General features: G+C 44.5%; 1 protein-coding gene across 1 annotated transcript in view; it reads left to right on the top strand.

Annotated features, from left to right (window-relative positions):
• Positions 1-24,727, top strand: part of VPS51 (VPS51 subunit of GARP complex) — a 47,722-nt gene that overhangs the window by 5,416 nt on the left and 17,579 nt on the right. Inside the window, exons 2-8 of the mRNA XM_033956838.1 lie at positions 1,008-1,137; positions 10,832-10,978; positions 19,144-19,363; positions 20,068-20,839; positions 21,672-21,887; positions 22,811-23,029; positions 24,366-24,487. Of these exons, the coding sequence (XP_033812729.1) occupies positions 1,008-1,137; positions 10,832-10,978; positions 19,144-19,363; positions 20,068-20,839; positions 21,672-21,887; positions 22,811-23,029; positions 24,366-24,487 (1,826 nt within the window). The remainder of the gene's footprint in view (positions 1-1,007; positions 1,138-10,831; positions 10,979-19,143; positions 19,364-20,067; positions 20,840-21,671; positions 21,888-22,810; positions 23,030-24,365; positions 24,488-24,727) is intronic.

The raw sequence follows: 24,727 nt of genomic DNA, 5'->3' as shown, positions 1-24,727 counted from the left end.
GCCGGTGAGGAAGGAAAAGGAGGCAGGCCTCAGTGGAGATTATGGTCAGAGGTTTAGAAGAAGAAGCCTGACCCCAGATGCCGGCACAATTTCTGTGCGCTGCAGCATGAGCACTTCTCCCTTTGCCTTCCGGGAGTTCGGGAGCATGTAAGTACTGGGTGCATCAGTGCCGGGTTGTTAGCCGGATGTGCGGCCGGTTGTTCGGGGGACGTGGTGCTGATGCCGGAGGGTGCATTGTTTTTCCCGCACATCCGATGCGGCTGCGGAGTTGTGTCTACACGGTTTTAGTCTCCCGGGTTGCGCCTTGGGCAAGCGTGGAGTTGTGTTTGGGAGCTACCTCGGTGTCTGAGGCTGTTACTGTTTCTCCTTGGGGCGCTGGGACAGGCATTTGTCACTTCGTGGCCCGGGTACAGAGTAGTGTCTAGTTACAAGGGGATGCCTTGCCTCCCCTCTGGCATTATTCTTGACTGGTGTCATTAGTATGGCCTCCTGTGTCCTAGGGACTTGGTAATTGAGAGGGCTTCAGTCAGAAGGGGAATTTTCATTTGTCACGAGTCCAGGCTGGCTGCCCTGGAACCTTCGAGGGAAGTAGGTCTGGTTTACGACGAGGCTCATGGGGTTTGCCATCAGCCAAGGACTATTGCCAGACATGTTGGTTGCATTCCACAGGAGGTTATTTGAAGCCTGTTTTTGCCCTATTTGTTTCTTTTCTATCCCATTTTGTAGCTCTCCCTTCCTATCCTCTTGTTCTAGTAAGTCAATATGTTAATTTTCTTAAATGTGTTGGTTATTGTGAAGCATTTTGCTATTTTAACTGTAAACAGCCTAGAAACTTCATTTAGGCAATTTATCAAATCAAATTTTAAATAATCTTGTAACTTGTAAACTGTGGTTCCGAGAGAGAACTACAAATGAAAGCAGGCCCAACTTGCTCAGTTCTCAGTGACCTAGCCAGAGGACAAAAAATGCCTGACTTAGACATCTAACTATCTGTCTTCTTCCTCCAGCTTCGCAAGGAGTGCCCGCTGCCGCAGCTGATGGACTGTGAGGCAGACATGGTGAAGCAGATCCGAGCCCTGGACAGTGACATGCAGACACTTGTTTACGAAAACTACAACAAGTTTATCTCTGCTACAGGTATCATATTTCTCTTGCTGCAGTCTGCTTCTCTTGGCAGCTGTTCAGACTAAAATTAATGTTTGTTTGAGAACACTGGAAAATGGGTTAAAAGAGCATAACTCCGGGCTAGATGCTCTAAATTGGATCAGTAAGGCCGTGTAGGTCCGCTCCGATCAAAAAAAAACTATTGATGCACTAAAACGTTTGCATGCAAATTATCCACGTGGAGGTTAGCCGTAATCCCCAACTCTCCCATCTGATTGATCGCTGTGAGAGCAATTTTCACACATGTGCAAAATCATCAGGGGAAGCTTGAACAGCTGAGAGGGAGGGCAAGCCCCAAAAGCAGCCTCCTGCCACTCATCTGATCGGGGCAGGAAATCCGATGAACATGGCACCAGGAATCCCCCCGCTAGCGAAAATCGGCAGGAGAAATGCATGCACCCCCCCACCCCCTCCTGAGAAAAAAATGGCAGGAAGGACGCTCCCTCCCTCCCTCCTGCCTTGCCGATCACCCCCTACCCGTGGCAGCGAAACAGCAGGATGGATGCCCACTCCCTCCTGCCACCAGGGGTCCTCCCAACCCCCACCCCCGTACCTTTCAAGGAAGTTGGGAGCAGGAGTGATGCTCAGTCACTTCTCTGAGGCCCGTCTGTCCAAAAAAGCAGGCCTTCTCCTCCCCGGTGCATCATGTGTTACAGGGGGAGGGGCCTTAGGCATCTGAGCCAATCAGGGCCTTAGGCTTCTTGCTCTATCCCAAGATGCAAGGGGGAGGAGTTTAAGTCTGCACCGGGGAGGGGAAGGCCTGCCATTGTGGAAAGGTGGGCCTTAGAGGAGGAGTGATTGAGCATCCCTCCTGCTCCCAACTTCCTTGAAAGTTATGGGGCGTACGGACCTCTGGTGGCAGGAGGGATTGGGTATCCCTCCTGCCATTTTTTTGGGAGGGAGAAGGGTAGGGGATGCTTGGTGGGCGCCTGGCGCTGGCCGGTGGCAGGAGGGAGTGGGCATCCCTCCTGCTGTTTTGCTGCCGCAGGAGAGGGGGGTTCTGCATGACAGGAGGGAGAGGGCTTTTTTCATTTTTTTTTTTTTTATGAGACAGATATTTTGCATGTGTAACACATGCAAAATATCTGTGCCATTAAAAAAAAGGAAAGAAAAAAGGCAGGCAGACCTGTCGGTCTTTTCGGATCGCTAAAACCCTTGCTTTTTTTTGTGCATAATCAAAACGATGTCACTGCATCAGTTGCTTGGCTAGTTGCATGGGCTTTTGCTAATTTGCATGGCTGGATCAGAAAATAGGTAATTGAGGGGAAAAACACGTCGCTAAAGCTATCAAAACAGGTTTAGCGATGATCACTGGCTTTAGTGCATCTGGGCCCTCTGTCTTTCTGGCCATAAGAAGCTGTGCACTTTTGAAGCATAGATGTTGAAATGTTCCCATGTCACTGATGCACAAACGGCACAGGATGTTCTCGTGTCCTGAGTGTACACACATCCCCAGGCAGCAAAAGGGCTCCTTGTTGCCACCATAAGCTGTTGACTAGTGCAGAGGCAGTTTGCATTCTCCTAGCACTTGAGCAACAGCTGCTTCTTGCTCATTAGGGTGGATGTTGCAAGTTCCTGAAAAACCATAGGAACTTGAGTTCACCTTCTCAGTTGTTGTAACTCTTGCAGATAACCTGGATACAGGGACATTAATGTTGAATATGGTGGAATCTTTTTCCTTCTGTCTCACTAAATTTGTATTTTATCCTGTTCCCTCATTCATTCTCTTTCTCTTTCCCTCTCCCCCTCTGTCTCTCATAAGAACATAAGCAGTGCCGCTGCTGGGTCAGACCAGAGATCCATCATGCCCAGCAGTCTGCTCACGCGGCAGTCTATCAGGTCCAGGACCTGTATAGTATTCCTCTATCTATACCCTTCTATCCCCTTTTCCTTCAGGAAATTATTTAATCCCTTCTTGAACCCCAGTACCGTTCTCTGCCCTATTACGTCCTCTGGAAGCTCATTCCAGGTGTCCACCACCCATTGAGTGAAGAAGAACTTCCTAGCATTGGTTCTGAATCTGTCCCCTTTTAATTTTTCCGAATGCCCTTTTGTTCTTGTAGTGTTCAAAAGTTTGAAGAATCTGTCCCTCTCCACTTTCTCTATGCCTTTCATGATCTTGTAAGTCTCTATCATGTCCCCTCTAAGTCTCCTCTTTTCCAGGGAAAAGAGCCCCAGTTTCTATAATCTCTCAGCATATGAAAGGTTTTCCATACTCTTTATCAATCGTGTCGCTCTTTTCTGGACCCTCTTGAGTATCGCCATATCCTTCTTAAGGTACGGCGACCAATATTGGACGCAGTACTCCAGATGCGGGCGCACCATCGCCCGATACAACGGCAGGATAACTTATTTCGTTTTGGCTGTAATACCTTTCTTGATAATAATACCTAGCATTCTATTCGCCTTCTTTGAGGCCGCTGTGCACTGGTGCCGACAGCTTCATTGTTTTATCCACTATTACCCCCAGTCTTATCCACTATTACCTCTCATATTCCAGGACATCAGTTAGACTCAGGTGATATTCTTTGAGGATATTTTTTTACTGATTTGGTTTTATGATGCAAACGAAGTTTGAGGTGGTGTTCAGTATGAAGGTAGTGTGTGGAAAGATCAGACCCTCCTGGTTCATAATTATTATGATTCTGTTATGGGTTTAGCCTTCTTTTTCAGAGAGCATGTTGTTAATATATGAATTGTACCGAGTTTGTTAAAAGCATACAAATTTAGGGTAGTTAAAGGTCATTTCACCCTACTTTGGTATGGAAATACTGACTGCCTGAGGACTGCACAAGGCAGATATAGGATTCTTAAAAGTTGATGTGCCTTCTCTATCTGCTGCTAGGAGGGCATAACCCAAGTGTCTGGACTGGTCTGGAGGGACTACGGGAAGCAAAAATTCTCATACAAGATCTAATTTCTCTCTGTACAAGCCACTAAAAAGAAAACTCAGAAGGGCACTGCCAATGTGCCTAGCTACAAATTATAACAAAAAATGAGGCATTGCACAAAAGCATAGGTAAGAGAAGAGAGCAACACTGTCCAACATTGAACTAATCCTTACCATTTTCATAATCTTCTTAGGCAGGCCCCAGGCTGGTCTAGCAGGAATCAAGGAAAGGTAATTAGCAAGTAAGAACAAATTCACCTTCCTTTTCTTCCTGCTAGACAAATCAAATGAACCAAAGCTCTATCCCCTCAACAGCTCAAGTTTTTGAAAGATTGACCTTAAAACCTAAGAAGCAACCATAGCTCTGAATTTTTTCAGGTGCATCCTATCTCCAGGCTAGGTTCTGGACTGATACAGGTTACTATCAATTAATTTTCATCTGCATATAAAGATATTTTGCACTCTCCTCCTTCCATCCTAATATCCTAATACTCTGCACTGCTGGATTTGCACCTAATTTAATTAGAAGAAGGCATTTATGTTTTTATGTGACCTGCATGTGGACATATTCAGGGGGCCAAGTTTGCTTGAAACACAGTCATGATTTACACAGCACACATCATTTACAAAATACAATCTAGGCACAATTTTTGATTCTTTGTCCGTAGTATAATATAAAGACCTCTTTAAATAAACTTGAAAAGCACTAATCAATATTGTAATATTGAGGTGGACAATAGCTTGTCACCTATAAACTCTAGGATGTGTCTTACACAAACATGCTATGAACCTGAGTGTCTGGGTAGGTAGAACTGACATTTTAGCCATCCTGAAGAAAGCCATAGCAGGATGGCTGAAACATCTGGACACCCCCCCCCACCCCACACCCCCCACACACTAACTCACTCTCAGGGAAGTTGGAAAGAATGCCATTCTCTTCATGCTTTCGCTACTTATTCATATGTAGTTTATAGCTACTCTGAATAAAATTCAGATATTGGATGTTTGGTACAGCTTAAAAAGAATACTGCTCCCCCCCTGTATAAGCACCACAATTTTTTAAAATGGGACAGTATTTCTCTTACTGATTGTTTTATGCACACTGTATGCACTCCAGGAAATTATGTATAAAAAAAAATCAAAACAATGTACAGAAAACCAACATATTGAACAAAATAATATTTGCAGTATTCTTAAAATATATGGGGATTCTTCTTTTTTTTTTCAAAACAGTTTATTTTAAAAATAATACTAAGAACAATATAAACAGATACAGCATTTTCAATTAAAGAATACAACAATACCTAACGGGTACAACAGAATGAGACTATCAGAGTCCGGGTTTGGGTTCTTATAACCCAGACTCGGCCAAACAACTACCCCACTGAAAATCTGCCCCACCCCCAGCCCACACCAACCCCCCAACCAGGCCTCAAACAACAGGTAACAAAAGTACCGCTGGCTTCCGCAATCTATTTACTATTTGACTCCTAATAGTAGGGAGTAAGGTGTCTAAGTTAAAGGACCAAGCGGACAGAAAAATCTTGCTCCAGTGTCTGGAAAACTGGGCTGACTTAGATTTCCATACCATTAAAAGATGAAATTTATTGCACCAGTACCAAATGGTGGGTGGGGAGTCCTGAAGCCAGTGATTCAAAATACATTTTTTCCCCACTATGTAGCCTTTGTGAAGAAGCAAATTATCCCCTGCTGCAAGCCCCCCTAAATGGCCTTTTGCAAGAAAAAGTCAGGAGGGTATACCCACCAGTGTCTGTAAGTATTGCCGGACCGCCAGCCAGAAGGCAGCAATCTGTGGACAAGACCATAGGCTATGCGCCAGAGAATTTTCAACCCGGTGATGTTTTAGACATTTAGGCACACCCAAAATGAAAGGCCTGCTTCTGGGAAATATAATCTCTGTGGAGAACTCGAAATTGACATTCCTGGAGCTCAGCACTTGGCACCACCCTGGGAATCAGCTGCACCAAAGGAGACAAAGATGCCAACTGAGGCCAGCTACCCAAATCCCGAGTCCATAAGGACAAGAGCTGCTGGTAGTCCCTCTGAGGTTGCAGAACCACCAGCCTACGGTGATATTGAGACACCGAAAGCCAGTTCCAATGGGCATCAAGAAAGAAATCCTGCAGAGTATCAAAAAAATATCAGAGAATACCCGGGCAGGGGAACTATATAATGAGAGAACTGCCAATAGGCAAAGTGATCAGTAGCACTCAAGGACCAGGATACCTGAGAGCCGGAAAGGGAGAAAGACGGCCCTCAGCCGTAAGAAAATGCCCCAAGCTGCAAAGTCCCTTCTGAGCCCAACGTTTAAAGACAATATTATCCTGACCACTAGAGGTAAGAGGACCGTACTGAAAGGAAAGTGACCCCAAAATGCAGAGAGACACCTCCAAGCATGGTGGAGTGGCCCAACCAAACAGCTACGCGCCCCAGGGCCCAACTGTCACTTCCCATCCCAGTGCAAAAGTTAGATTAAAGCCCAAAGAAAGAAAGAATCCTTTTCCAGCGCTACGTCATATGGAAATATTTTAATACTTAGGTTGCCTGTACAGTATCTTCTTTTGGCCATGTAAACAGTGATATTTTGGCAGCACTAACCAAAAATCCTGAGGTTACTAGCAACCATAAACCTTAGCATTTTTGGTAGGTTGCCAAATGGTCATCTTGCTGCAGCTCTGCTAGCCTTTAGTAAGGGGATGAGTTACCAAAGATTAGGTACATCTAATATAGATAATATGTTCTATCTGTATTAGTTGTACTTAATAGAGCTGCGGTGACGAGTCAAAAGCACCGGCACAATCGCACACCGACAAAGCCGCTCAGACAAATGCGCGCAGGAAGTCAGCGTGCCAGATTAAAACTTAACTTTAAAGTGCTCTGAAGGTTTTTTTGGGGAGGAACCCCCACTTTACTTAGAAGTGTTGCCGCTGCCATGGGGGAGACCCCCTCACTTAGAGAGGAAACTGTAATTTTTCCCTAAAAAAGAGGGAAAAATTACACTTTCCTCTGTAATGGGAGGGTTCTCCCCTAAAAACCCCCAACGGCAGCAGCAACACTTCTAAGTATAGTGGGGGGTTCCCCCCCAAATAAAACCCTCGGAGTGTTTTAAAGTTAAGTTTTAATCCAACGTGCTGACGTCCTGTGCGCATTTGTCTGAGTGGCTTTGTCAGCGTGCGGTTGTCCCACGCGCTTTACTCTGTGTTCCTAGAGCTGCAGGCCAAGAACCAGGATATCACTGTTGCTCTTTGAAATCCATTGAATCAGGATGATGAAAATACCTATTGTACCTGAATGAAACTTGCCTTAAGCTATTACTGAAAAAGGTGTGATCTAAATCCAAAATCCAACAGACATACTGTGAATGGGCCGAGCAGTCATTGTCCTTCACCTCTCTACTCCCAGGTGCTTCTGGTTTTCCAGGCACTGCTTTTACACTTCTATTCTTCACACAACCTTCTTGGTCTCTTGGGCCACCAAAAATCATTCCAGTCATTGCCGTTCCAGTCACTCCGGACCGGATGTGCTGGTAGCCAGTCCCTCTGGTCACCACCAGTCACTCACTCTAGGCCCTACTGGTCACTCTGGTTGCCAGCCTCTCAGGTCCCCACCAGTCCTGGACACCATTGTGCCGGCCTCTTGGCCCCACTGATTCCTTGGATTCTTCCGCTGGTCATCACTGATCTTTTTCACTGGTCTCTCCACCAGCCCCTGTCAGCCTGAACTTCCCCGGTACACTGGTCACAGACCCTCTGGTCATCAGTCTCTCCTCTGCCGCTTTCTGCCCCGACAAAAACAGAAAGTTGTAAATAGTGGCAGAGGAGAGATTTCCGAGTTACTGACAGGCAGCCTGTAGCAGTTGTTGCTGCTGATTCTGAACATTGAAGCCAGCCAGCCAAGAGTGAAGAGAGGGAGATGCAGGAAACATGGGACCCAACCTGCTTCCCCAACACTGGTGTGGAAGGTGGGGCCCTTTGCTATACCCCTGACCCCTTTCCTGTGCCATCCATCCACCATCTGTCCCTCCCACTCTGCCTGCCATCCATCCATGTCTCCCCTCCCCTGCCGTCCAACTCTCCCATTGACCCCAGTGGTCTAGTGGCTTCTTCAGGAGCAGGAAAGAGGCCAACTCTTTCCTGCCCCTGCTACTGCTAGAGCCACACACCATGTTGGTCTGAAGATTCTCAAAATGGCTGCCCAGACTTTATTAGGCAATTGTCTCTTATGTTGATATTATTTTAATAAACATATATGCGAGAGGAAATGACATCACCCACCCAGACGATAAGGTAAAAGGAGACCCTCCATCCCTGAAGTTTGATTTCAAGCACCATATCACTCCTGACTCTGAGCCCCTTTCGTGGTGGCTTAAGTTTCCAAAAAGCTGTAGAGACTCAGCAAATGTTGGCAGCAAGAAGTGAAATAGTGTACTTTAAAGAATTTGCCAACAGAGTGGATATGGTTGAGACACATGTGGCACCAAAGATGATTGTGGCAGGTAATGCAAGTGACAAAAAAATCAAAGAAGGCCATGGCATGTGGTAAAGTGGTAAGTCTGGATCCTGAAATGCTGATACGAGAGAGGACTTTGGGTAGTGATTCTAAGATATGAAAGTCAAAATTTAAGCAGTTAAGAATGGTATAGTAGAGCTGATGAACAATATGAGAATGTGCCAGAGAGTAGAGGAGGTAGAGGAAATAATGTCCCTGTGCCTTAGCCACGATTGGTGACATTTTCTTAAAAATTTCCAGTTTTAATCACCTCTGATCTCCCACCCCTTCTGCCCAACCCATCCATTGGCACACTCCTACTCACCCAAACCCTTCTGCAGGTATTCCCTACCCCCCACTCTCTTGTGTTTAGCAACATCACCCCCTCCCCCACTAAAAAAACATTATCCTTGGGGGTCTAATGGCATTCATCTCCCTCCCATTCCTAGGTACTCCCCCCATTCCTTGGTACTCCCTCCCATCCCTAGGTACTCCCCATTAAGAGGCAGGAATGATGCCCGCTCACTCTTGTCTTCAATGCCACCATCTTCAAAAAAGGAAAAAATTATCTTGTATGGCAAACCCACTCTGATATATATTATCTAAATATTCCCATATACTTAAGAGAAGGTGTATAACACCAGTAATTCAACTATACTTAGGAAGAGACCTCAGTAACGGAGCCCACGTACAGTCGTTTTTCATAGACCGAAATTTCAACCGAAATTTTTAAGTCTACGAAACGCTGGCCACGTTGGTATCACATGATATACGAGCGCTGCTAAAAAATGAAAGTCAAAAGCTAAATAAGAAAGCTAAGTACTTTTTTCAAAAATATTATTGATGAACACCGAATGTTTAACAACAATTTGAAATTAGAAATGTATGAATGATGTCAGTTTGGTCTCTAAAGAGTGAGTGTAGACACCTGACTTATTATATTAGATGAATTATGATCATTTTAAAGTAAAAGTTAAGAGGATGTTTCATTAAATAAAAAAAGAAATAATAAAAAACAAATATTAATAATAAATATCTATACTCTCTTTAAAATATTTATAAGATAGTTAGAATAGAGGATAGAATACACGTGGGAAGGAGACCGATGATTGGAGCAAAGGAGCATACAACCACGTTGAAATTTCGGTCTATGAAAAACGACTGTACGTGGGCTCCGTTACTGAGGTCTCTTCCTAAGTATAGTTGAATTACTGGTGTTATACACCTTCTCTTAAGTATATGGGAATATTTAGATAATATATATTAGTGATTTTCTTCCCATTGGGGGACTCTACTATAGTGTAGTTCACAAACCCACTCTGATACATCTCTCAACCAACCCTTCTACACTGCCCCAGATCTGGTGTAAATTTTCATGCAGTAGCCATATGTCCACAACTTTTTATTTTTTTTTAATTGTATGTGCTGTGGGATAGCAAATTTACTGCATTTGTATGCAATGTGCAGTAAAGATTTCCTCACACGTTAACACACACTAAAACCCTTTCTGCATTACTATCCTGCAGTAATTGTGTGGGAAGCTTTCTGCATCGGCCCCAGAGATTGCGCGCCAAGAGGAGGAAATGAACAGCTAGCTGCACTTCAAGTTACTTCTTCCTCTTGTGCCAACCTAGACCTGATTTTTTTTTTTAATTTGAACAATATAAGTCAAAGCCTTCTCATATGGCATCTTCATTGTAGTATGCAGATACTGGGCCTATCTTTTCTTTTTAAATTCAACAAGATTTTATTAATAAAAGCAAAGCAGTATTAAAAAAAAGCAGAAGTTCTGGAAAATGTATCCAACTGTAAGAAGACAAACAGAGCAAAGCCTAGAAGACAAAGCAAATAACACACTCCATTCATGCAAAATACAGAACAAAAATACAACCTCACCTTTTCTGGTTTTTCACTATAAAATCAGCTCCCTTCCTCCCCACCTATTGGGCCTATCTTTAAAGATTCCTTGACCCCCTAGAGCAGTGGTTCCCAGCCCTGTCCTGGAGGACCACCAGCCATTCGGGTTTTCAGGATAACCCTAGTGAATATGCATGAGAGAGATTTGCATGTAATGGAGGTGACAGGCATGCAAATATGCCCCATGCATATTCATTAGGGTTATCCTGAAAACCTGACTGGCTGGTGGTCCTCCAGGACAGGTTTGGGAACCACTGCCCTAGAGGTATCACCTCTATCCCCGAGAACTTCATTAGTGACTAGTTGTTAGGCTGATATGGCATTTCCTTTCTTTCTCTCCCATGCACATAGACACAATCCGTAAGATGAAGAATGACTTTAAGAAGATGGAGGATGAGATGGACTGCCTGGCAACCAACATGGCAGTGATCACGGAATTCAGTGCACGAATCAGCAACACCCTGCAGGACCAGCATGAGCAGATCACCAAGCTTTCTGGTATGGGGAAGTGAGATGGCACAGGATATTGCATTGTGCCTTTATCACTTATGAGACCAGGGTCTGACTTGGAGAAGAAATCATGCTTAGGAGTGTTTCCAGGGCCTGATATGGAGAGGGAGACATGCTTGGGAGTGATTTGGAGAGCTGCCTAGTCAAATTGGAGAGGAAGGATGGGAAGAATGGCCACTTGCTCAAAGGATAGAGAATAATTCCCCTGATCATTCTTATATGCATGCCCCAGTATAGGGCATTGGTCCTGAGAGGAGTGAAAATACTTGCTTTTAAAGCTTGTTTTCAGTATGTGCAGGGTAATTTTATAAAGTTTATTCTAGTCAATAGATGTGTTATTTTGGACAATAGGGTATTCTCCCCATGTTTGCGAGTCATGTAGAAGGAATCTACTCCAGGTTTTCAACTTCTCCTTTTTCTACCAAGGGCTCTGCTGTCCCATTCAGTTTTCCCTTTTGCATGTGAGCCACCTCTCCAATCTGCTGACTATGACGCCCAACTACAAAACATTCAAGAGAGAACTTAAAAACTTTTCTATTTAAGAAATTTGTCAAATGATCTAACTAAACCTGATCGACCCTCCACAGATCCTGACGCATACTGCATCTATTAACCATGTATTCTCCCTGGAAATGCCCAGGCCAAATCTTGTTATAAACCGCCTAGAACTGAAAGGTATTGGCGGGATAGAAGACAGGATCGGCTGGTGACATGCTTACCTGGAGCCAAGATAAAAGATATAGTGAGCCACATCGACAGAATCATCGACAGCGTGGAAGAGGAAGATAGGGCGGTGGTGATCCACTTGGGGACAAACAACGTGAGCAACAGGAACTACAGCAGAGAAAGACTGAAGGACCAGTTCTGTATGCTAGGAGGGAAGCTGAAGACCAGAACACTGAGGGTAGTGTTTTCAGAGATCCTGCCAGTACCCAGGGCCGACGAGAAGAGGCAGACGGAGTTGCAAGCAGTCAACGCGTGGATGAGGCGCTGGTGTGAGGAAGAAGGATTCCACTTCGTGCGCAACTGGACAATGTTCTGGGGGAAGAGCAAGCTATACAGGAAGTATGGACTCCACCTTAGCGGAGACGGAACAAGGCTACTTCCAAGCAACATCAAGAAAGAAATTGAAAAGTTTTTAAACTAGGAAGATGGAGAAAGCCAACAGTCGACCAAGAGTCGATGGTTCGGGAAACGGTATACCCAGAGGATACCGTGCAGGAAGCTATGGCACAAAAAGATAACCTTGACATCATCAGCATCACAGAAACATGGTGGAATGAGGAAAATGTCTGGGACACTGTGCTACCGGGATACAAGCTATACCGCAGAGACAGAGTAGGTCAAAAAGGTGGTGGTGGTGGTGGTGTGCCCTATACATCAAAGAGGGAATTGAGTCTACCAAAGAGAACACACCAGAAATGAAAAATAAGGTAGAATCTCTATGGACCAAAATTCCGTGAATAAATGTAACAGAAACGAAGATAGGCATATACTTCCGACCCCCAGGGCAGTCCGAAGAAGCTGAAGGGGAAATGACAGACGAGATTAAACGCAACTGCAAAGGAGGCAATACAGTTATCATGGGCGACTTCAGTTATCCAGGGATAGACTGGAACCTAGGCACCTCCGGCTGCAGTAGGGAGACCAAGTTCCTGGATGCTGTAGGCGATTGCTTCCTGGAACAACTCATCAAGGAAAATACGAGAGGAAATGCAATTCTGAACTTAATTCTAAATGGACTACGAGGACTGGCACAAGGCATAGAAATAGAAGGGATGCTGGGAAGCAGTGATCATAATATGATCCACTTCAACCTGGACACAGGGGCAAAACATCGATCCAGAACGACGGCCAAGGCACTGAACTTCCAAAAAGGAAATTATGAAGCGATGAGACTTATGGTGGGGAAGAAGATTAAGAAGAGGATAAGCACTGTAAAATCGCTAGAGCAAGCATGGTCCCTTTTTAAGGATACAGTCACCGAAGCGCAAAATCTATATATACTGCGTCACAGTGTTCCCGCTAAGCTGCGCTGGGGTGCGCTGGCGCTCAAAATATTACCTCGCAGCGCACAAGTTTCTCGTCACAGCGCACACAGTGTAGAGCACAGTTCTTCAACCGCCGGTCCGCAAACAAAATCTTGCCGGTCCGCGAAGGATTCGGTCCCCGCCGCAACGAAAGGCCGGCGTCAGCTGACTTGCAACTTCCTGTTGCAGTCGCTGTGCCGAGACTCCTGCCTTCGCCGGGACTCCTGCCTTCCACCGCGTTTGCCTCCTGCCTTGTCTCCGCACCTCCAGACCAGCAGCGGCAGCTGTGTATGCTTTTAACTTCGGCACAGAGCTGCCCCTAATCAATAGTTTAGCGCGGTTTCATAAGGCAGCCTCGGGGCCTTTGCTAGGACGGCCCACATCGCATCATCGAAGCGGGCCGGCTATCAAAGGCCCCGAGGCTGCCTCATGAAACCGCGCTAAACTATTGATTAGGGGCAGCTCTGTGCCGAAGTTAAAAGCATACAGAGCTGCCGCTGCTGGTCTGAACTCTTGGGCCGCTGAAGGAGGGCAAAAAGCAGCTGTCCTGGAGGTTTCCCTTCCTCTCGCCTTTACAGGTTCCTTTTTTCCACCTTTTTTTTTTTCCTTCAAACGGCAACGGGCCCCAGCATCGACATCAATCAAGTAAGTTCCACTGTCAATCAAGCGGTTCTGCTCGGCCAAAGCTTCCCCTGTGACATGAGCCACCCTCAGGGGAAAGAAAGTGACCCACAAAGGTGAGGGGAAGGGGGGCAGATGATTGAAGTTGGGGGGGGGGAGAGAGAGAGAGAGAAGGGGCAGATGATGGAATGGAGGAGATGAGAGAGAGAGAGAAGGGGACAGATGATGGAAGTGAGAAGAAGGGAGAGAGAGCAGAAGGCAGATGGATGTTAGTTGAGAAGGGAGAGCAGATGCTGAATGGAAGTGGGGAAAGAACACATACTGGATGGAAGGAGGAGATAAATAAAGGGGGAAGAAAATAGTAAGATAATGGAGGGGTGAGGGAAAGGGGTGACAAGCTGTGTGTAGACACAGTGAAAAGAGGGAAACGGGACTAAATAGTAAGAAAGAATTTAATTTAGATGGAGGCAGAAAATAGAGAAGGAAGACCAGAGAAGAAAAGGGAAGAGAGAGCAGAGAATGATCAGATCTGAGTGGAGGAAATGAGAAGAGAGATATGCTAAAAACCACAGGGGGGAGGGAAGGATAGAGATGCCAGACCATGAGGGGAACAGAAGGAAGATGATGGATGCTAGACCAAATTGGGGGGTGGGGGGGGGGCAGGAGGAGAGATGGCAGGGAAAGACAGACAGTGAATGGAAGGGGCAGATGCTGGACTGAAGAGACAGAGAAGGTTATCATGCTGCTGTACCGGGCCATGGTACGCCCTCACCTGGAGTACTGCGTCCAGCACTGGTACTTTAAGAAGGACACGGTACTACTCGAAAGGATCCAGAGAAGAGCAACTAAAATGGTTAAGGGGCTGGAGGAGTTGCCGTACAGCGAAAGATTAGAGAAACTGGGCCTCTTCTCCCTTGAGCAGAGGAGATTGAGAGGGGACATGATAGAAACATTCAAGGTACTGAAGGGAATAGACTTAGTAGCTAAGGCAGGGAGAATGAGAGGGCACTCTCTAAAGTTGAAAGGGGATAGATTCCATACAAACGTAAGGAAGTTCTGTGGTAGAAAGCAACATATTTATTTGGCTCATAACTTGCTGGCGCCCGATATTTTTAGCTCACAGTGAAAAAAGTTTGCTCACAACACCCGCCCGCTTAGAGGGAACACTGACTGCGTATCAACAAGGGATCCAAGAGGGAAAAAAAACAAGGAACTGGCTTGCTCACTTTAGCGGTGAAGGAAGCGATCAGAGACAAGACGACTTTATTTAAGGAATGGAAAAGGTCAAAAACGGACAAAAACTGGAAAAAGCCATAAGGTGGTAAGAAGGGCCAAAAGAGACTTGAGGAAAAAATAGCCAAGGAGGCAAAAAACTTCAAGCCGTTTTTTTTGATATATTAAGGGGAATCGACCTGCGAAGGAAGCAGTAGGGCCGTTGGATGACCATGGAATAAAGGGAGTGCTAAAGGAAGACAAAGCCATCACCAACAAACTAAACACATTTTTTGCGTCTGTATTTACCAAAGAGGATATACACAACATACCGGAAGTCAACAGGCTATACGCAGGAAACGAAGACGGGAAACTAACAGGGTTGACGGTCAGTCTAGTAGAGTTATGCAGGCAGATTGATAGGCTTAAAATCGATAAATCCTCAAGACCGGGCCGGAGCAATCAACGGAAGTCAGTGGTAGCCAAGAGGGCGGCGGTGTGTGAGACGCAGTTAAGAGCCGACAGTTGCTGGATTTCCTCATTACCTGGCGATTCCAGAGAAACTTTTCAGCGCTTCCCTCTATGCCACATACGAAGAGGAAAGGGGTGATTAGAGCCGTATCCTCGCCGGCACTAATGTCCACCCCAGCCTAGCAGACTGTCAATCATTTCTTCCCAGCTCTATTGATGATGACGCAAGTATTCGGAGGTTTGGATATCCCGGCGCTGGACATAGGCATGGGAGAGCCTATTGCCCTTTCGGGCCTTGAAACATCTCTCTCACCTCCGCCCTCCCTTAACCCTCCGTGTCCAGCTATAACCGGGGCTCTGGGGCAGGAGATCCATGATCCAAGAAATGGATATGCGGGGTCTCCCAGCGAGGGCACAGTGGCAACGGTAGAACAGCTGATGGCTACAATTAAGAGAACTGAGGAAGTATCAGCTCCCACGGAGGCCTCCCTGAATGATATCTGGCAACTGCTACAACGAATGGAGACTAAGATGACCAAGACCACAGAGGAGGTAACTAATATCACAACCAAACTTGATACCTTAACCAAGACTGTGGATTCAATGAAAACGGAGTTTACAGACCAAGCCAGGCAAACACAGGAAAAAATAACACATTTACAGCAGTTTGAAGCAGCTACAATTAAGGATAATACATTGATTCATAGGAAACTTGAACAGATAGAAAATTATAATCGTCGGTTAAATCTTCATTTCTTTAATTTTCCTTTGGCTCCAGGTGTATTACCTATTGATTTTCTTAAGAGGTATCTATCTGAGAATTAAAAAATTTCCCTTAATAATATTCCTCCAATTAATAAAATATATTACCTGCCAAATAGAAAGGATGTACAAAAGGATTCAGGGAAAAAAAAATGGTCAAGGGACTCAGATTGATTTTGATAATGTGTCTTTACTTCTTGAACAAACTCTAACAGTTGACATGGAAGGAGCTACTCTTTTGGTGTCCTTTGTTTTTGAACAAGATGCCAATATTATTTTGAAACTATACTTTAAGAACTCCCAGAAATTATTTGGAGGCCAGAAAGTATGAATATATCCCTATGTTTCTAAAACTACTCAGGAATGAAGAAAGAATTTCCTCTCTCAACGTCAAGAGACAATTAAATTAGGTGCTACATTTCTTCTTGCCTATCCCTGTAAGTGCCTGGTTAGGTACTTGAGTGTTAAATATACATTTTATTCTCCATAACATTTGAAGCAGTTTCTAGATATTAAGAAAATCATCAAGGAATGAGTGGAAAAAGGGACTTATTGAATATATTGGTCATTGATTCACACTAAGCTTTACTGCAAATGATATGTAATTAATTTCTCGCTTAATATGTTTGACTACCCTTATTGAAATCATGGTCTAAGAAAGGGGATTAAGATTTGGTTATATTGTAAGAATTTTTTTTTCTTTTTTCCTTTGAAATATTTTCCTTCTCTGTGTTTCATGTACCAAGATGTTCTTGTGAATTTTATTAGAAAATTATAAATAAATAAAATTTTTAAAAAATCCTCAGGACTGGATGGCATCCATCCGAGGGTAATCAAGGAACTGAAAGGGGCTATAGCTGAACTGCTCCAACTAATAGCCAATTTGTCAATCAAATTGGGAAGGATTCTGGAAGACTGGAAAGTGGCGAATGTTACGTCGATCTTCAAGAAAGGTTCGAGGGGAGAACCGGGAAACTACAGACCGGTGAGTCTGACCTCTGTACCGGGAAAGATGGTAGAGGCGCTGATAAAAGACCGCATCATTGATCACCTAGACCAGGGATGGGCAACTCCAGTCCTCGAGGGCTGGAATCCAGTTGGGTTTTCAGGATTTCCCCAATGAATATGCATGAGATCTATTTGCATGCACTGCTTTCAATGCATATTCATTGGGGAAATCCTAAAAACCCGACTGGATTCCAGTCCTCGAGGACCGGAGTTGCCCATCCCTGACCTAGACAGACACAATCTGATGAGGACCAGCCAGCACGGCTTCAGCAAAGGAAGATCTTGCTTGACGAACTTGCTGCACTTCTTCAATGGCATAAACAGGCAGATAGACAAGGGTGACCCAGTCGACATTGTATATCTGGATTTTCAGAAGGCGTTCGACAAGGTCCCGCATGAACAACTACTTCGAAAAATTGCGAGCCATGGAATCGAGGGTGAAATACTTACGTGGATTAAAAACTGATTGGCAGATAGGAAACAGAGAGTGGGGGTAAATGGACAATACTCGGACTAGAAAAGCGTCACCAGTGGAGTGCCGCAGGGTTCGGTGCTTGGACTCGTGCTCTTCAACATATTTATAAATGACCTGGAAATTGGTACGACGAGCAAGGTGATTAAATTTGCAGACGATACAAAGTTATTCAGAGTAGTGAGGACACAGAAGGAATGTGAAGACCCGCAATGTGACATAAACACGCTTGAGAAATGGGCTGCGACATGGCAAATGAGGTTTAACGTGGATAAGTGTAAGGTGATGCATGTCGGTAAGAAAAATCTTATACATGAATACAGGATGTCCGGTGCGGTACTTGGAGAGACCCCCCCAGGAAAGAGACTTGGGAATACTGGTCGACAAGTCAGTGAAGCCGTTTGCGCAATGCGCAGTGGCAGTGAAAAGGGCAAACAGAATGCTAGGAATGATTAAGAAGGGGATCACAAACAGATCGAAGAAGGTTATCATGCCGCTTGCGGGAAGGGATTGAATACCTAGCATACTGAATCCTCCAGGGACTAACAGAATGAAGATTATCAAAGGTGACAACCTAATCTTCCATTCTTAGAGCTGATGCAGGCTGCAGCACCTTCAGAGAGCATGTCACAATAAGTATTACAGCCTATGGGTAAAATCGGGGTGTCTGAAAATTCTGCCACTTCCTATAATGTCCCTCACTTCTAAAATTCTGTTTTCTGAGCCTTTACTTTTATATCAGTAATTTTTGAGCTGGTTTTTTTATGCTAAAATGCTGCTACCACGGCCATCTTGGATTTCCCAAATTTTTTTTTTTTTTTTCAAATTTTTTTCAAAGTTCTTTAGAAGCCTGCAATGGTCTCCACTTCCACTAAAGCATGGGAGACTTTTCAACATTGGTGCACAACAGAAAAGGTGGTTCTGTTTAGTGCTCCAATCTTTGTGGTGCTGGCTTTCCCAAGTGGCGAGGCTCTCATGTTCAGAGCCCCTGGCTTCTCATCCAGACATAGCCAGACATAGCTCAAGGGTTCTGCTGCACAAGGGATGGGAGGGACGGAAGGATAGAAGCTGGGCAAGGGTTCTGCTGCACGAGGGATGGGAGGAAGTTATAGAAAGATACTGTAGAGGGAAGGCACAAGGGGATGGGTGAGAGGGGAGGAAAGATACTGTACATGTGGGGGGGGAGAGAAAGGAAAGAGGGACAATTGGTTGGAGGAGAGGAAGGGAGAGATGATCATTGTGCATGAAAAAAATAAGCCCTACCCCGAAAATAAGACCTAATGCGTTTTTTGGGCCCAAAATTAATATGAGGCACGGTCTTATTTTCGGGGAAACAAGGTATATTCAGATCAACTTATATTTGAGTAAGCGTGTACAGTAATATGTGTGCATCAACCTTTGTGCTCTAAAGGGCTAGTTCTTGGAGGTTGTTTTATTAAAGCATATAGGCTTAAAATGTATGCATTTTAGACTTTTCACATCATCATCCTGATATAAAATTAGGCCCCTAATGTTAGTGGGTACTTACAGCTCTTTCTCTCTCTATCTCGCCATCCCTCACTTCCCTGAATTTCTAGGGGTGCACACATTACTTCGCAAGCTGCAGTTTCTCTTTGAGCTCCCAGCCCGCCTTAACAAGTGTATCGAATTAGAGGCCTATGGGCAAGCAGTGCGCTACTATGGCAAGGCGCGTTCTATCCTGCACCAGTATCAGCACATGCCGTCTTTCCAGGGCATCCAGAATGACTGTCAGAAAATCATGGCCTCTCTCTCCCAGCGACTGCGAGAGAAATTCAGGTATTGTTTTTTTCATTTAGTTCACACTTCTTCAGTAGTTTAACTTGAGCTGCAGTCTGATACAGTAAGTATTTTCCTGTCCCCAGAGGGCTGACAATCTTAAGAAGAACATTCATTAAGAGCTAGCATGTGCTAATGCTGTTAAGTGTTATCTGCCACAGGGTCCATTCTATTCTTATGGGCAGGTAACATGTAATAAATGCATTAGCGCACACTGATTATTAGTAAATGACACCCTTAGATTGTACCTGACAATGGAGAATTAAGTAACTTGCCCAAGGTCACAAGTAATGTCGTTGGCTCTCATCTGCTGCTTTAACCATTAGGCTACTCCCTAGGGATGTGCATTTGGTTTGATAGCTCCCCTCAAAAGAAATCCTCATTCATATCATGCATAGTGGAGAGGGAACAGTGGAATGGATGAAGAACAAAAGTAAGTGTAAACCTCCTCTTTTCTTTCTATTTAAACTATAGTACTTTATTTTGAGGACTATTTCTTTAATGTTTTTATAGACTGTGTACTATATAGGATCCGAGTTACATACAAATTCAACTTAAAAACAGTTTAAAAAATGGAACTCGTTCTTAATCCGGGGACTGCCTGTACACTGCTTAGATAACTATTTTATTGCAATATATTAAAATTGAACTGTGAACTGAACTGACAACATCATGCTAAAGTTGTTGGGTTTTTGTTTTCTCAGAGATGGTGGCTCCAGCGCCCAAGCTTTGGCAGAGTGTGTGGAGTTACTGCTCCAGCTGGATGAGCCTGCAGAGGAGCTGTGTGATGAGTTTCTCTCCCATGCTCACTCACGACTAGAGGAGGAGCTGGCAGCACTGCAGAAGGATCTGGAACTGCCTGCAACCTCCATTACTGGACCATCACCACCTAGTGACATTCTGGACTTTATTGATCGGGGCTGCAACGGCTTTGTCAGCAGCCTGTGCCTGGTAATTGCCTCCTACCAGGACTTGTTTATCAATAACCCATCACAGGAGACCCCACGAAGCTACGGCATTGCACACATGGCCCAAGAGAAACTTGTCACCTTTGTAAACAACCTCACCAGCCACTATTTCAGCATGGTTGAGAGGCGCCTCCAGTTGGAACGGGGGCTAGGTGACAACTCACTCTTGGTGCGAGCCTTGGACCGCTTCCATCGACGCCTGCAGGCCTTGGCCAAGCTCCTGCCTACCTCAGATGTGGCTACTGCTGGGACAGAAATTGTGGTTCGGGCTGCCGAGGAGCGCGTGCGGCAGTACCTGCAAGCACTACGCTGCTTCTTTTTGGACTGCTTGACAGATGTTCGACAGGCCCTGGCCGCTCCTCGCCTGGCTGGCAAAGACAGTCCAAACCTGGCTGAACTGCTGGCCAGTGTCTCAGCTTCCATCCTCAACCAGATTAAGTCTGTCCTGACATACGTACACCTCTTCACGGCCAAAGACATCACCTTCTCTAATAAGCCCTACTTCAAGGTAATGCAGCTCTAGTTGTGTAACCTTATTCTTCTGGGCACTCTGTGTGAGATTTGTTTGCTCATGGGTCCTCTACTGGACTGCTAGAATACACAAGCTATGGAATTATTGTGGGGAAAAAGTGTTCATGGGGAGTTAGCATAACTTGACTTAAAACGGTTTAGACACATTTTTGGAGGAAAAGTTTCAAGTTTATTAAAAAAAAAATTTAAACCGCTTAATTCCTTAGTGAGGAGCTACAGCACAGCCCCGTGAGGAAGGAGACGGAGCTGAAAACGTTAGATGATGTCTTCTACACAACTCACAGTTAGAGAGGAAAATAACCTACTAGTCAAGACTGATGTACCTTTGTACCAGAAATAAGATTTATCAAAGTAAGAACCTCATCTTTCCATAGCACTTTCTCCAATCCATTATAACAGGTTACAATTTTGACTTAGTATACCTGCAATGACTTTACTCTTTAATCAAGTAACACTTGGCTGGACATAAGATTTTTGGACCTAAGTTATCCAGTCATCAGGGTGGAATATTCAAAAGTAACATTTAGTCTGATTAGCCCCTGATGTTAACTGGACACTATGGGGGTGTTTTTGGTTTATTTGTTTTTTATATTAACTCCTCTGCTTTTATATCTCTTCCTCTGCACTTTGAACAGATGGCATTTACTTTCTTAGACACCCTTTAGGTTACCCTACAGTGCACAAGCAAGCTGATCCAGTCCTGATTTTACTCCATTCCATACTGAGATTTGCAGTTTTTGCTTTCCTTGTTTGTTCAAATTTTCCCACAAACAATTGGGTTTTCTTTATGTACCTGTGTTTGCTCTTAGGGTGAATTTTGTAGCCAGGGAGTGCGAGAAGGCCTCATTGTTGGTTTCATCAAGTCCATCTGCCAGACAGCACGGCAGTTCTGTGAGACAGCAGGAGACCGTGGGGGATCCACACCACCAGCCCTGCTTCTGCTGCTGTCCCGCCTCTGCCTGGACTATGAGACAGCTACCATCAGCTACATTCTGACCCTGACAGATGAGCAGTTTCTGGTGCAGGTGAGACTTTTCCATCTCTGCCACATGCCTTTAGTGCTGAGGGATGGCTCCAAGTTTTGATGCCCAAGACAGGCATGGAACATGGGCCCCCATATTTCTTCACTGCACTCAGGCCCAGAGCAGAAAGCTAAGCCAGGCATGAAACCAGGTTTTTGTCTTTGCAGTGCAGTATTTGGTCACCTTGCTGCAATTAATATAATAATAATAACTTTATTCTTCTATACCGCCACAGTCGAATGACTTCTAGGCGGTTCACATCGAAGAAGGCTGGACAATCAGTGAATTACAGAATGCAAGAAGTGAGGGTACAACTTATTACATAAGAAATAGATAAAAGGAAAATATGAATCTTAAGTATGTAGTGTAGATCTCTTGTATGCAACCCAAGGAATAAAGCTGGACAATCTGCAAATTTTAGAATAGAGCTGGACAATAAGGCGAATTGCAGAATGAAGCGAATTACAGAATAAAGCTGATTACAGAATAAAGCGAAATACTGGATAAAGCGAATTACAGAATAAAACTGGACAGTCAGCAAATTACAGAATGCAAGTAGTGAAGGTGCAACTTATTAACAAGAAATAGTTAAAAGGAAAATATGAATCTTAAGTATGTAATTTAGGTCTCATGTATGCAACCCAAGGCTTGAGTTATCTGTTATTTATTTATTTGGATTCATTAACTGCCTTTTCATGAAGAGATTCACCCAAAGCAGTTTACAATACAATGAATAGTAATCAGGTACTCTTAAGTATTTTTCCTTATCTGTCCCTGAGGCTTATAATCTAACTGTGGTACCTGGGGTAATGGAGGGATTAAGTGACTTGTCCAGAGTCACAAGGAGCAGGCTGGGATCAAACTCACAACCTCAGAGTTAGTGGAAGGGGGGTCACTATTGCTTACTGTCTCATGTTCTGTTGCAGGATCGCTCACCAGTGACAGCTGTGACCAGCCTGTGCAGTGAGGCTCGTGAGGCCGCCCAGAAGCTGCTGAATCACTACGTAAAGGTACAGGGCTTGATTGTTTCACAGATGCTGCGTAAGAGTGTGGAGACACGGGACTGGATCAACACAATTGAACCGCGCAATGTCCGCGCTGTCATGAAGCGAGTGGTGGAAGACACAACCTCCATCGATGTGCAGGTGAGAGCTACAGGTATCAATCCTTCTGCATTCAGTTGTCTTTAATCCCACTGGTCTCTCTTACGTTGTAGGTTTGTTTCTTTAATTCCTCATTCTGCAAGTGGATCTTAGCTAAATTAAAAATGCTCATAGTTTAGCTAATAAAGTTCAAGATCTGCAAGCCCTAAGGATGGAAGCTGTCTTGGATATAGTTGTTAACACAGAGACATAGTGCAATGATTCCCATGAGTGGGATGTAACCATACCTGGATATAACCTTTTTAGAAAAGCAGCTGTAATACATGGGTCCTGAGGATTGCAGGAAGCATTATACTACTACTATCATTAAGCATCGTCATTTCTATAGCCTTGCTAGACATACCCAGTGCTGTACATAAAAACATTCAAGAGACAGTCCCTGCTTAGTAGAGCTTACAATCTAATGAACAGGCAAATAGGACAAGTAGGGGGCAAGGGTTCTGCTGCACAAGGGATGGGAGGGAGGGATAGAAAGATACTGCACAAGGGGATGGGGGAGGGGGGAGGAAAGATGCTGTACATGTAGGGGAGAGAAAGGAAATAAGGAAGAATTGGGGTGGTGGAGAGGAAGGGAAAGATGATCATTGTACAAGACCTATCCAAAAAATAAGACCTAGTGCCTTTTTGGGGCCCAAAATGAATATAAGACAGTGTCTTATTTTCAGGGAAACAGTAGATGTGATGGATTGAAAAAGGTTTGCAATGTGGATGTGCTGCGTATAGCAAGGTAGAGCCAGTGCTAGTGTAAATGTTATGAAAAGTGTGACGTGGATACTGATTTGTGATGCTAATAAAAGGTATTGATGTACTTTGTGTATGGAACCAGTGCTAGTGAAAATGTTATAGGAAGCTTGATGTGGATGGCTGTGTACCTCATCTAAAGTGACAAACGTACGGTGCACATGCTTATATTGATGCCCCAGCATTGGGGAAGTGAAGTCAATGCCGGACAGAGTTCTACGGTCTGTGTCCAGTATGTGACAACACAGATCAGGATAGGCTGGAGTTAGCTTTGACGGCAACTCCAGCAGTGGGACTGTGTAGCTGATGGACGGACTTCTACAGTCCACGTCCTTATAAGGCAAGACGGATCAGGAGCAAGTATGTGTATTTTATACTACATTCATATCATCTGAGTACAGTCTTGGGGGGGAAGGGAACTTAGCAAGTAAAATGAATAATTACTAGGTTGTTGGTTTAACATTGCATTTATAATGAATGTGACTGTTAGACAAACTGGATGAACCATGCAGGTCTTTTCTACCATCATTTACTATGTTATTTTGTGCAAGCCTCTATAACATGTCCTCTCTCATAGGTGGGTCTCCTGTATGAAGAAGGAGTAAGGAAAGCTCACAGCAGTGACTCCAGCAAAAGGGCATTCTCTGTTTATAGCAGCTCTCGCATGCAGACTCGTTACGCACCCAGCTACACCCCCAGGTAATAGGGTCTCTCCTCTTCTGCTGAATTTACTTGTTCCCACACTTCTAGCTTTTGATTATCTCCTGAGTACCACTGGCTTCCTCAAGACAGGAATGATTTGCTGGCTCTGATTATTTCAGTATGCATAAGAAATTCTACATAAACATCAGTTCAGCTTCCTTTCAGAACTATAGCACAGGAGGGGGAATCATTTTGAAAAATATTGCATAAACAATTCAGTTTTTATCAATTTCCACA

Source organism: Geotrypetes seraphini, chromosome 8, assembly GCF_902459505.1.
Source record: "Geotrypetes seraphini chromosome 8, aGeoSer1.1, whole genome shotgun sequence".
NCBI classification, from domain to species: Eukaryota; Metazoa; Chordata; class Amphibia; order Gymnophiona; family Dermophiidae; genus Geotrypetes; species Geotrypetes seraphini.
The sequence above is the reverse complement of the archived record's forward strand: the minus strand, read 5'-3'. Positions and strand labels throughout refer to the sequence as shown.